The sequence below is a fragment of the Nannobrachium achirus genome (assembly GCF_963921795.1).
Source record: "Nannobrachium achirus genome assembly, chromosome: 8".
Taxonomy (NCBI): domain Eukaryota; kingdom Metazoa; phylum Chordata; class Actinopteri; order Myctophiformes; family Myctophidae; genus Nannobrachium; species Nannobrachium achirus.
The window spans coordinates 21,877,918-21,890,543 of record NC_137817.1 but is presented as its reverse complement, the minus strand read 5'-3'; the positions used below and the strand labels follow the sequence as shown (position 1 = coordinate 21,890,543).

Sequence of the window (12,626 nt, the reverse complement as noted above, 5' to 3'; positions counted from 1 at the left end):
TCCCACAATGTCACCTTTCTAGTATTAACAGTACTAAAATATATATATATAATATGAATGCATTGAAACAAAAAATATGACTGGATTTCAAGATGTACACACTCACCCATGCTCTCAATATATGACCAAATGACATCCTTGTCTGTTACTGAGCAAGGTAACTACATGAGACATACTGTACACCTGCCCTTCCTTCTTACCAAAGAACTAATACCGGTGTGTCAGCAGCAGAACTACCTCTAAACAACTCTGAGTTGTTCAAAAACAATGCTTTTCTCTATACAGGTTCACTTTGACCTTATATTCTCTTTCCACTCGTTCCACTCTTGTTCCAAGACACAACTATAATTCTATTCAATGTCACATTCTCCTTCACAATTGTAACAATGACCCCCCCAATTGTCCACATTTACAAAGCATGAACGAGAACTATAGGTGTGCTGAGCCGGAGTCCAACCAGCCATTCTTACTGCCTTTGTTCAACAACCTGATTGCCATTGACTACTGTCAGTCTTTTATTGCAGCACTGTGGTTTAAAGCCACTCCTCTCCAATTCCATCATGCGACAAGTCAACACTTGCAGGAGAACACCGTGAGCCAATCAATGTAGTTGGCATTTCTGCGAACAATTGCTTTTTTAATGTTTCATCCTTTTATTTATCCTTTCTTTCATTCAGTGTTCATTTAAGTGAGAGTTCCTTACCAAAGGATTTTACTGTGTGTGTGTGTACATTTGCTGCAGAAGGCATTATTAACATTCATTAACTCTGCCTTGGGGCCACAGACAACAAACTCAAGAAAGGAAATATTAAATGTTGTCTTTATCAGGGATTTAGCTTTCAGCAGTGGCACAGAAATCAATGCTGAATGCACGGAAGGCTAGAAGAACAAAGATAGCAAGAATAAGCTGTTGTGATGGTAGAACAATAATGAATACAGACCAAAAGGTTCAAGTCCAAATACCAGGACACGTTACAAATATCTGAATAGTAGAAACAAGTAAGAATTTTGTGATGTCACTGAGTAAGGCACTGACAAAGAGAAGAAGACTATGATTGCACTGTATGTGTGTGCAACGTCCCAGTGGTATGTCACATTTAACATTTTCTTTTATCCGAGATGCCTGTTAAGCATGAAGGTGGCAGTGGGACTGGGCATCCTAACACGTCTGGCTATAAGGCATCCTGGGTTAGGATGTCCACTCATTGAGCTGTACCCCCCCGTTGTACCCCCCGGTAAAGAGGCTGGCTACTCACTGTGTAAGATTTATATTTTTGGCTATAATAGTATTACAGTGAAGATAGGACAGGAAACAGGGAGAGAGAGATGTAGAGTGATACGCAGCAAGGGTCGTCGGGATCGGGTTTCAAACACGCAACACACTGTCAGGCATTAGGTATGCACCTGGACCGCTAGGCCAACGGGTGCCCCCTGGCTACTCACTGTGGTGCAGCTACCATTGGTGTCATCCTCCAGAAGACCCAGTCTGCAGAGGACCTTCTCATTCCTCACCCAGTACTCTGATGAGTCCAGCACGCTGTTGCTGCACAGCACCTGCAATATACACACACACACAGCTGCACTGAAGCCAATAAATGGATGCACTCAACTGTATATAAAACAGGCGCACTGTGTAGCCTGAGTGGCCTACATCACATACAGCATTAACACTGATACACCTGCTTAGACAAGATTACATTAACGCACACACCTGCGCACACACACGCACGCACGCATGCGCGCACTCACTCACTCACTCACTCACTCACTCACTCACTCACTCACTCACTCACTCACCTTTACTTTCCATTCTCTCTACTGTATGTTATGCCCTTGTGGTTGAAATCAATTGACCTTTCTCCTGGACCTTTGTCAGAGGTAAATGGCCTTGGGAGGTGATCAATACTCACTCAGCTAACTAGACACAGAGACAGTTATATGTATAAACTATAGTTATTTGTCCCCAAGGAGGGCAGTTTTAGTGTAATGACGCATTTAGGGTGAAAGGTGAAGCAGTGTACTTGCTTTTCCTACTGAAAACTCCATTATCGCCAGACAGACCGACAGACAGACAGACAGACAGACAGACAGACAAACATACTGAAGATCATTACTTGTGCCAGCAAAGCGTGCAAGTACTGCGTTCGGCTGCGTATGTAGGTAGGTAACTACCTACCTAGGTAGGTAGGTAGGTAGGTAGGTAGGTAGGTACCTAGGTAGGTAGGTAGGTAGGTAGGTAGGTAGGTAGGTAGGTAGGTAGGTAACTAGGTAGGTAGGTAGGTAGGTAGGTAGGTAGGTAGGTAGGTAGGTAGTAGGTAGGTAGGTAGGTACTGTAGGTAGGTAGGTAGGTAGGTAGGTAGGTAGGTAGGTAGGTAGGTAGGTAGGTAGGTAGGTAGGTAGGTAGGTAGGTAGGTAGGTACTGTAGGTAGGTAGGTGGGTAGGTAGGTAGGTAGGTAGGTAGGTAGGTTGGTAGGTAGGTAGGTAGGTAGGTAGGTACTGTAGGTAGGTAGGTAGGTAGGTAGGTAGGTAGGTAGGTAGGTAGGTAGGTACTGTAGGTAGGTAGGTAGATAGGTAGGTAGGTAGGTAGGTAGGTAGGTAGGTAGGTAGGTATGTAGGTAGGTAGGTAGGTATGTAGGTAGGTAGGTAGGTAGGTAGGTAGGTAGGTAGGTGTGTTTAAGCCCGTAGCCCAATCAGGGACCAGCATTTCTGGCAACATCATTATTAACGGCCAATTAAGAACCAGCATTCCTGGTGATGCCAGTGGTGATGACACTGGCATCGCCAGTGGTGATGCCAGTGCTGAGCGCACTTCATGACACGCTCTGCTTGTGCACAAGTAGGCCATACATGGCCTACTTGTGCTCAAGTCCTAAGTTGGCACCTTGACAGAGTGCAGTTCTAGTTCATTATTGATTTGTTCACTTGTTACAGTGGTTTTCTGACATTTTAAGGACTTTATTGCATCATTGCTTCATTACAACAGCAATTCTCTTGAAACGATTCTACATGACAGCATTCTGTAATGATACTTTCCTATTATGCTGTATTATATGAATTAAATTAGCCCACTCAGGCAATTAAATTCATAATAACAAAAGGGGGACTTTACATAAACATGTTGCAGAAATGGATGCCGCTACAGTAATATTAATGTTTGGAATAATAACACGTCACTAACCATTCAGAGATGCAGGGCCACCCAAATCTTCTAAAACATTTAGCCACATGAACCCTATTGCTGGGGCGAACATTCAGTAAAAAATTGCCAATCTATAAACTTGCATATCTGCTATTGTCGGCAAACAGATTTGGTGTAGAGGCAATAACCTAGAGGCTAGTATGGACCCCCCTGGACTATTGCTCTCCGGCCAATTATTTTGCATTTTGCTAATCTTGTTTTACAAATCAGATCAGGGAGAAGAAAACTACAATTTGTAAATATTATATAACGCTCATGTCCATTATGATGTATATTTATAGTACTAATCCATGCCCTTGTTCTTGTCCCCTCTGAGATGGGCCATCTGTGCAGGCACATGGCCAGCTAAAGGTGACTTGGATTCAACTGTTCTCACCAGGGGACATTATATCATAGCACATGGGGTCAGCAGGACCTCGAGCCCAATTATTAGAAAGGTGTCACCTCATGTTCTAAAGCAGTGGTACTCAAACATGATCATGTCAAGGAGTCCCACATTAATATGAACTTAGCCGCAGACCACATCTGAAAAGATTTCGTACCAGGAACATTGTCAACATTTTACGAAGATATTTGAAACATAACTGCTTAAACTCCGCCCCCCCCCAAACCCCCCAAGGACCTTTACTGCACGATAGATCTGAATGGAAGAAAATTCAGATCACGCACACACACACACACACACACACACACACACACACACACACACACACACACACACACACACAAGAAAGCATACCAACACTGTAAATCGCTCTGGATTAAGAGTGTCTACTAGAATGCCTACATTGTAAGTGTAACTCTTACCTATTTCTAAACACACTCACAAACATGACATTCACCTCAGCATGTCTGTCTGTCTGTCTCTGTGGCACTGGGAGATGATCACTGTAATCAATGCACCTGACCCCAGGGCTCCGTCTTATTATACTGTACCATCGTGGCTGTCTCTCCCTGGCACCTTAGAGGAGAGTATTAAAAACCAACAGCACGCACGCGCGCACGCACGCACGCACACACACACACACACACACACACACACACACACACACACACACACACACACACACACACACACACACACACACACACACACACACACACACACACACACACACACACACAGGATGTCCTTACCTTCTTACAGGCAGTGATGGAGGACCCCATCATTGTGCTGTCCGTGCTGCATCCTTCTGCCTCGGTGGAGTCGGAGCCTTCGTACATGGCAGATGACTGGAAGTTGCTGCAAGGGGGACATGTGTACAAAAGAAGAGGCGGGTCTGTCAGAACACGGCCTTATGATTGTCATCATTATCATTAGACTCATGATAGTCGGCGCACTCTAGAGTGTACAAATGGAACCAATTGACACTTAGAGTTACATTGTATAAGTGTCCATTTTGTTTTAATTGTATTCTCAATTACAAATTGGTATTAACATTGAGGATTGTACTGAAAATAATTGAGGTCAGTAATGATAATCCTCTTTTTACTGGAGTACCCCAACATGAGAAATAGAAAGTCATTTGTCATGTCACTTACAGTGACAGTTACCTGAAGGCTTATTGCAGCAGCAGCAGCAATAGCAACAGCAGCAGATTATATACATTTATTGACTTTTACCAAGGGGAATGCAGAACAGTATTCCCCGTCACACTTCTTCCACGAATATGGAGTCAAATAGAGATGCAGCCATGCCATATTGTGGATATTGCACATGCATGGGTGAACACATCCAGCTATCTGATGCTACGTCAAACTGCACCCGACAAACCTCCAGGCCAGTATGATATCAGAAGGGTTCAGTCCAAGGTCGGTCTGTCACCTGGCTAAGGTCCAAGGTTGGGCGCCTCGAAAAGCTCGTTCATTTATGGCTGACTCGCTGAAATGCTGTGCACTGCATTCTATGCTGCTAAGGCACAATACTGTACATTACAACGATGTAAGATGATGATTCACCTCCTAATCTTCACCACGCATCTTATCAGTATAATATAGTATAATATAATAATACAGTATGATATTATATTATCCCCTGTGAGTGACTAGACTGACATCTGACCAAGGGATTTATACGAGGATCTGTGTAGACTACATTGTGTTTTGTTGTCGCTGAATGAGATTAGTGAATATTGTGGAGGATGGGCTCTTTCTGGCATGCAGCCATCACAAGAACAGCATCCATTAGCAAATTGATGATCTTTAACCACTTTAAACACGTGTTGTTATAGACGAAAAGTGTCAACATTTTTCTTTTTTTTTCTCCACAACACTGAGGCTGTTTTCGAAGCTCGTCACCCTCCTGCGACAAAGTGTAATAGGGCTTAAGTTGTTAAACAAAGCCATTGTTGTGCTGAAAAAACCTTTTAGCTTATTGCGACCGTCAGGTGGCAGTTACTATCAAAAGCTCCACCGGCTGGGGGCACCTGCTGGCCTAGTGGTCTAGGCGTATACCACATACTAGACTAGGATGCCTGCTGGCATCGCCGGTTCGATTCCCGATCCAGGCGACCTTTGCCACATGTCATTCCCCATCTCTCTCCCCATTTCCTGTCAGTCTACTGTGTCCTATCAAATAACGGCATAAAAAGCCCCAAAACAAATCTTAAAAAAAAAAAAAAAAAGAAACTCCACCGTCAGTCTGTCACGTCACGGCACGTCACACTTTTGCCCCTACTCTTATCTCCGGCACTGTTGCCCATGTCCATGCCAAACTTTGAACACACACTCCTTGCCTGGCAAACCACAACCTCCGCCCCTGATTTCTCACATAACCCCTCTTCTAGCGCCACCATGAGGTTGCTTTTAATGCCACTTACAGGCCAATTTGTGTATACATGGTAAATGGTAAATGGTGCATTTATATAGCGCATTTATCCAAATCGCTTTACAGAGATTGTGCATTACATTCACCCATTCACGCACACATTCATACACCGGTGGCGGAGGAAACCATGCAAGGCACCAACCAGCTCACCGGGAGCAATGTGGGGTTCAGAGTCTTGCCCAAGGACCCTTCGACATTAACTCAGGGGGAGCCCGGATTCGAACTGGGAACCCTTCGTGCTCTAATAACGGTTTCTCTACCCCTGAGCTATGCCGCCCCATCCTGAAGGTCGCTTATATCCCGATTAGGGAGTCTTACGGGTCTTAAAATATAGCCATTTTAGTATATTTACTCAAATGAAATAGGCCTACTGTACATGATCCTGCAGACAAAGTACTAACAAAGCACTGTACAACTGCACCAATGCATATCAATCAACTAGTGCAGTGGTTCTCAACCTTTTCTAAATCAGAACCCATAAAATCAGATGCTCATTTTCTCAACATGTTTATTTTAATGATTAATCAATCGATTGTGTTCCACCTTGGATCAGTGGAACTAATGTATACACTTTAAGTTCTTATTTATTGGTAGCACTTGTTTAATATTAATGTTATATTATCAATCAAAATCTAAGTGTTTTGCCAATTATTTGGGGCCCACTTGCAATATCCTCGGCCCACTAGTGGTTGAGAACCACTGAACTATTAGTGACCCTCCATCACATAAAAAGATGACTCTATAGGCTCTTAGACGAGGAAATGAGCACTCAAAGCTCATGAGATACCTGCAGACTGCACAGACATACAGTACATAAACACTGAGGAATTCAGTCAATTCACTGTATTACAGTAAATAAACACACATGCTGAGATATGCTATCTAACAGATATTGTTGAATGGCAATATTTAATGAGATGCAAATAATTTGGAACGAATAAAAAGCATCCTGAATCGATAGATCCCAAAATGTGCTTTCTTTATCTAGGCCTATGCAGCTTAAATGTATTTATGTTTGATGTAAATATCTGTCTTTGCTTTGGATATCAGAGAACCATGGTTGTCTCTCTAGATCTCTGAAATGCTTTCACACACACACACACACACACACACACACACACACACACACACACACACACACACACACACACACACACACACACACACACACACACACACACACACACGGTCCTTTAATGTGTGAAGTTTAAGGACATTTGGATTGATTTGTCACGCACGACCTAATTTCTACTCCGATGAGCCTGATTGACAGGTTAGTGCGCTCGTGTGCGCGCTGGACCCAAACGAGAAATTAGACATTTGCCAGGGACCCGAACTATAGTGAAAACAGCAGATCTACATCAGCGTGTTGTGATTTTGTAGATCTGCTATTTTCACAAGTTCTTCAACATCCGTTTTTTAGTTACGATTTCTTTGATTTCTTCATGAAATTACTAAAAAAAAAAAAAATTTGTTTTTAATTCATGAAAAAAATGAGCTTTTTTTTGGGAATGTCTTTTGAAAATGTGTTGAAATAATAACAATTATCAAAAAGCAGGAAAACGAAAATTAAGGCACACATAAAAATATGTAAGCGACCCACAAATGGATCACGACCCACTGTGTGCTATAGGCATAGTTTGTCAACGCCATCTGATCTGACGTGAAGCCGTTACCCCGCATAGGACATTTAATTTCATAGGACATTTAATGTATGCGCTTCTTGGATAACGTCCAGCTTTCCCCCCAGGATGTGTACCATGTGCGATATATGGGTTTTGGCACGTCTACAGCCTACAACACACTGCAGAGCATTTCTTTAGGAAGCCCCATCAGTTTTAATATGAACGTTTTATGCCATCAATTACGGCAACGGCAACCTTGAGCATCACTGTAGGCGAATGTTAAAAGTGCAGATTGCCCACATACCCAAATGCGCATACGCGTAAAATTGACGGCCATTCAGAAAGACCGTTACAAATTAAAGCGAACTATGGATACAACAGCATCTACAGGATTAGTTTACAACAGCAGCCGGCTATAGCCATCACTTTCATATCGGCCGCTCATTCACGCAATACAAGGCAAGACATTGGACTTATTGCGAGGAGTAGCGTGCAATTTATTTAAAAAAAGAAGGGAAAAAAGGAAAGAAGCGAGGATTACACGGATATTAAACATGGATAGGCTTTTAAACGATGTTAATAACCGCATTTAGTTTACAAAGTAGCCAAATTAAATAAGTTGCCTTTGCTATTCAATTTAATACAGCAGTTTAGTCATGTTACACTTCATTCGTTCATACAGTACGTGTTATACCTACACATCTGAAGCGGCCCTGTGTCGCACAACAGAAGCAGAATCCTACCTTGAGGTTTTCAAAAGGCACTTGGCGCCAGCCATCACGTCCAAAAAGCCCAAACTGTCCGAGCCGTTGTGATTAGATAGATCCTATTGGAACGCAGCGCAGCGACGCGTAACTGTTGTGGAGACGCTCTTTAGTCCAGATGCTGCTGCTCATCCCAACCGAAGACCGAAGGAATCCCAGTGCTCACGATCACTTAGAAGACGCGCTATGGTATGGACGGTTAACAGCGCGCAGCAGCATCAGCAGCAGCAGCAAATGAATCATGAAATGAATGTGTCTCACAGACTATCACTCAAGTGCCAACGCGCCAGCTTAAAATACATACAACACGCTGAACGACGTAGACAAGGGCATGTGCGTGCGCAAACTCCCCCCCCCCCCACTCTCACTCACTCTCTCTCTCTCTCTCTCTCTCTCTCTCTCTCTCTCTCTCTCTCTCTCTCTCTCTCTCTCAAGCTATAGCATGGTATCACTATCAGAAATGCTCCATATAGCCTATACTGGATGGACACTCATCACTTTTAGCCTGTGGTACACTATCACTACAACTCACACAGATCAGAGCAGCAGCCAGCCAGTCATTAGCTAATCATTCCTGTGTAGTGAATCACTTTGATAAAATCTAAAGTAATATCAAAGGAAGACCGCTTAAAAAAAATCACACCTGTGTGAAGTGGAGCTGTGTGTGTGTGTGTGTGTGTGTGTGTGTGTGTGTGTGTGTGTGTGTGTAGATCATGTGTACCGATTTTTGTGACATTTGAAGAAAATATGTAGGAAAAGGAGCAAACAGTGTGTTTTGGAGAAAATTCAAGATGGCGGAAAATCTATCCAGGCGCAAATGGGCGTGGCCTATATGGGGAGATGCGTCTTGACCCAAGGAATCCAGGGAAAAACGAATTTTAATTTTCCGATCCACGGTTCAAGAGTTACGGGGCAAAACGTAAAGTGGGCCGTTATAGCGCCACCATGAGGCCGAGTGATGTAATTATTTTTCGATTCATTCTTAAAATCATTATGAATCTCCTCTCCGAGGTTTGAAACTGTAGCTCCTATGGTTTACGAGAGAAAAATACTTGAAAGTGATTTCTTGCATTGTCCCATTATAAGTCAATGGGGACAATTAAGCGTTGTTTTTTGACGATTACGTCGGCATGGTAAGGCGGATCGGAACGAAAGGTAATAGAACACCATTCCCGGCCGAGCCGCACATTTTGATGTATATATTGCGCGAGTGGCGTAAATGGTGCGGCACTAGTTACGCGCCGAAGTCAGGCTACATACACACACACACACACAGACACACACACAGACACACACACAGACCCACACAGCCACGTATAGGGAGCCTGTGTTTCACACAGCTCCAAAAATCACATTGATCCTGTACTGTAGCCTATACAGATAAATACCCTACACTCTTTTCAATGGCCATCCTCTCTTCAACATCAACACCAACACCAACAACAATACTACAGCATAAAGCAACATTTTACAGGCTGATGCTTTGTTTTCTAATGTATTTTGATTGTAGTGTATCGTATGTATTATATAGTATTATCAAACATTTTCCAAATGTCTGTCTGTCTGTCTGTCTGTCTGAGTGTCTGTCTGAGTGAGTGTCTGTCACCGCGTTTCTCCTCAGTGGCTGGAGCAATTGATCTGAAATCGCATCACCATTAGCATATAAACACACCTAACATAACTGTGAAGCCCGTTTGTCACTTTCACAAATCATATGCTGTATATTAGCATTTTTATGGTGTATCTATATCTATTCTGCATCTAGCTTGAAGCATATCTATTCTGCATCTAGCATGAGGCAACATGTTTAACCAGCTGTGTGTGTGTGTGTGTGTGTGTGTGTGTGTGTGTGTGTGTGTGTGTGTGTGTGTGTGTGTGTGTGTGTGTGTGTGCATATCTATTCTGCATCTAGCATGAGGCAACATGTTTAACCAGCTGTGTGTGTGTGTGTGTGTGTGTGTGTGTGTGTGTGTGTGTGTGTGTGTGTGTGTGTGTGTGTGTGTGTGGGCGGGCGGGCGGGCGGGTCTGTTGTCTGGCCCTGTTACAGATTTTGTCCAAAAATCATGCAGATCGGTACACAGTATCTCTGTAGCCATTAAACGAAACGGGTATTTCTTACATTGATGCTCCTACATATTATCATGCAAGCACCAGTTAAAGTTACTTTCCATCCCTCATATACTGTGTGCACAGTGCACATCCCATAACCCACACACTGCACATCATTTCAGAGCTCATATCTTTGAACGGGTAACTAAGGACTAGTTGATCATAATTGAGTAGGCCGACAATGGACCACAATGGAAACAGCCCCTGCTGGAGCTTTTTGTGTTATCCTTTTAGCATAATATTTTGACTGTACGGTACCTGTACTGTTATTAATCATGTTAATAAAGAATTAATTCAATCAATCATGCTTTTATTCACAGTGAAAAGTTCAAATTAATGTGAATTATTCACATTAAAAGGAATCCCTCTAAATTAGGAGCCAGGCTATTAAAAGTGCTTTAAAAGTCAAATCTTAAAATTCAATACTAAAACAGACAGGTAATCAACCACTGTAGGGAAAATAAAACAGGAGTAAAGGGCTATTCACACAGGAAGCGACTGACGGACTGACACACCTAGTAGGCCTAATCCATTCTCAATATCAGCGGCGAGCGTTCAGGTAGGTGGAGTACGGTCAATATGACAGGTGTGACACAGAGGCGTAATTTCAGAAAGACCTAGGGGTGGCAATAAATAAGTTACCATAGCCCCATTTCTAATAGCAAAAATAGTAGATCTAAGCTATCAACGTGTCACGTCGGAAATGTTTGAAAATGTTCGCCTATAATGACATTCCCAAAATAGGGATGAATACTAAATTAACGGTTGCAAACACTTATTTAAATGATAACACTGTTACATGTACTGTAGATGGACGGGCATCGATTGCGATGAAATCAATAACTTAAAAACATTGCATGGATGCACCTGGGACATATCCTCAGAAATGTAGCCCAAGCTCATCTGGGTTTCGCGTCTCGCAACATCATACCCCTCACTTGGGTGACCCAGCCAGGGTTGATCAAGTCCCAACTTAAGTCCCAGTAGCTACCCACGATCAGTCCCAATAGCGAAAGACAGGACCATTCACTCCACCGCTCCGGATTTACTCTGCCGAGACGGGAGAGGAAATCTGGCTTTGTGGATTGACTCCTGTCCAGGCACCTCCTACGTCTCACCAGGTCCAGGACCTGTGCGTTGCACCAGACTCCAGCCCCAGACATTTCACTCAGGAGTGGTGGATTCTTGAGCCGCAATGGTACTGCGGTAACTGTGGGTTTGTTGGGTTCTTCCTAACGGAAGACACGGGCTAGGGCGCTAACCCAAACTGCTCCTGGGTGCCGTCTAGATTCCGGAAGTCACCCGTCTCTCCGGTGGTCACCAGACTATTCCTGGTTGTCATTTAGTATATTCCTATGATTCACTATAAATAGTAATAAACATTGCATGGATGCACCTGAACGTATCCTCAGATTAATCTGCAAAAACAATTCAGAGTTGGGGACAATATGCATAAAATAACAGAATTTAAGGTTAAATGTGAAAACCAAATGACGCCCCTGGTGTCACACCAGGGGCGTCATTTGGTTTTCACATCATAGTGCGTCGTACTGTGTCATAGTGCGTCTCACACATGATCCCCGTGCAACTTCATAGTGGGTGCGCGGGCGTATTGTCGCCTTAACTATGTTCTCAAGCTTCTGCTGGTTTTAGTTCAAAGCCTATAGCAACAGCTTTGAGTAAAATGAACCCCCCGCACCAGTATGTCTACATACCGGTACATACATACATACATGCATAGGCGATTCTAGCCTCTTCCAGCAGGGGGTGCACGACCTCTATTACCTCATGCACGCGCGCGCAGCGCGCGTGCAAAATTGCGGATATTAGCGGTTTTGTAATGTTGTTTTAGCGGATTTCTGCAGTTAATTTTGTACCCAAATGTAACACAATATAAACAAAAAAAAGTGTAAAACAGGTGCTTCTTTTTCTAGACACCATATGTCTATCTATAGGATTTATTTACTTATTTTGCAGACAGAGGCAGCACAGCCAGGACATATAAAGCCAAACATCAAGTTAATCATCATTCATCAAGCAATCAAGCAGTCATTTACATTGGTGGTGTGGCACAACCACACCACCAAAGATCCATAACCAGC

General features: G+C 43.2%; 1 protein-coding gene across 1 annotated transcript in view; it reads right to left on the bottom strand.

The window, feature by feature from the left end:
- sphkap (SPHK1 interactor, AKAP domain containing) overlaps positions 1-12,626 on the bottom strand; it is a gene marked incomplete at both ends in the record, with an annotated part of 84,186 nt that overhangs the window by 43,977 nt on the left and 27,583 nt on the right. The window contains 2 exons of the mRNA XM_080731446.1: positions 1,444-1,554; positions 4,337-4,442. Of these exons, the coding sequence (XP_080587572.1) occupies positions 1,444-1,554; positions 4,337-4,442 (217 nt within the window). The remainder of the gene's footprint in view (positions 1-1,443; positions 1,555-4,336; positions 4,443-12,626) is intronic.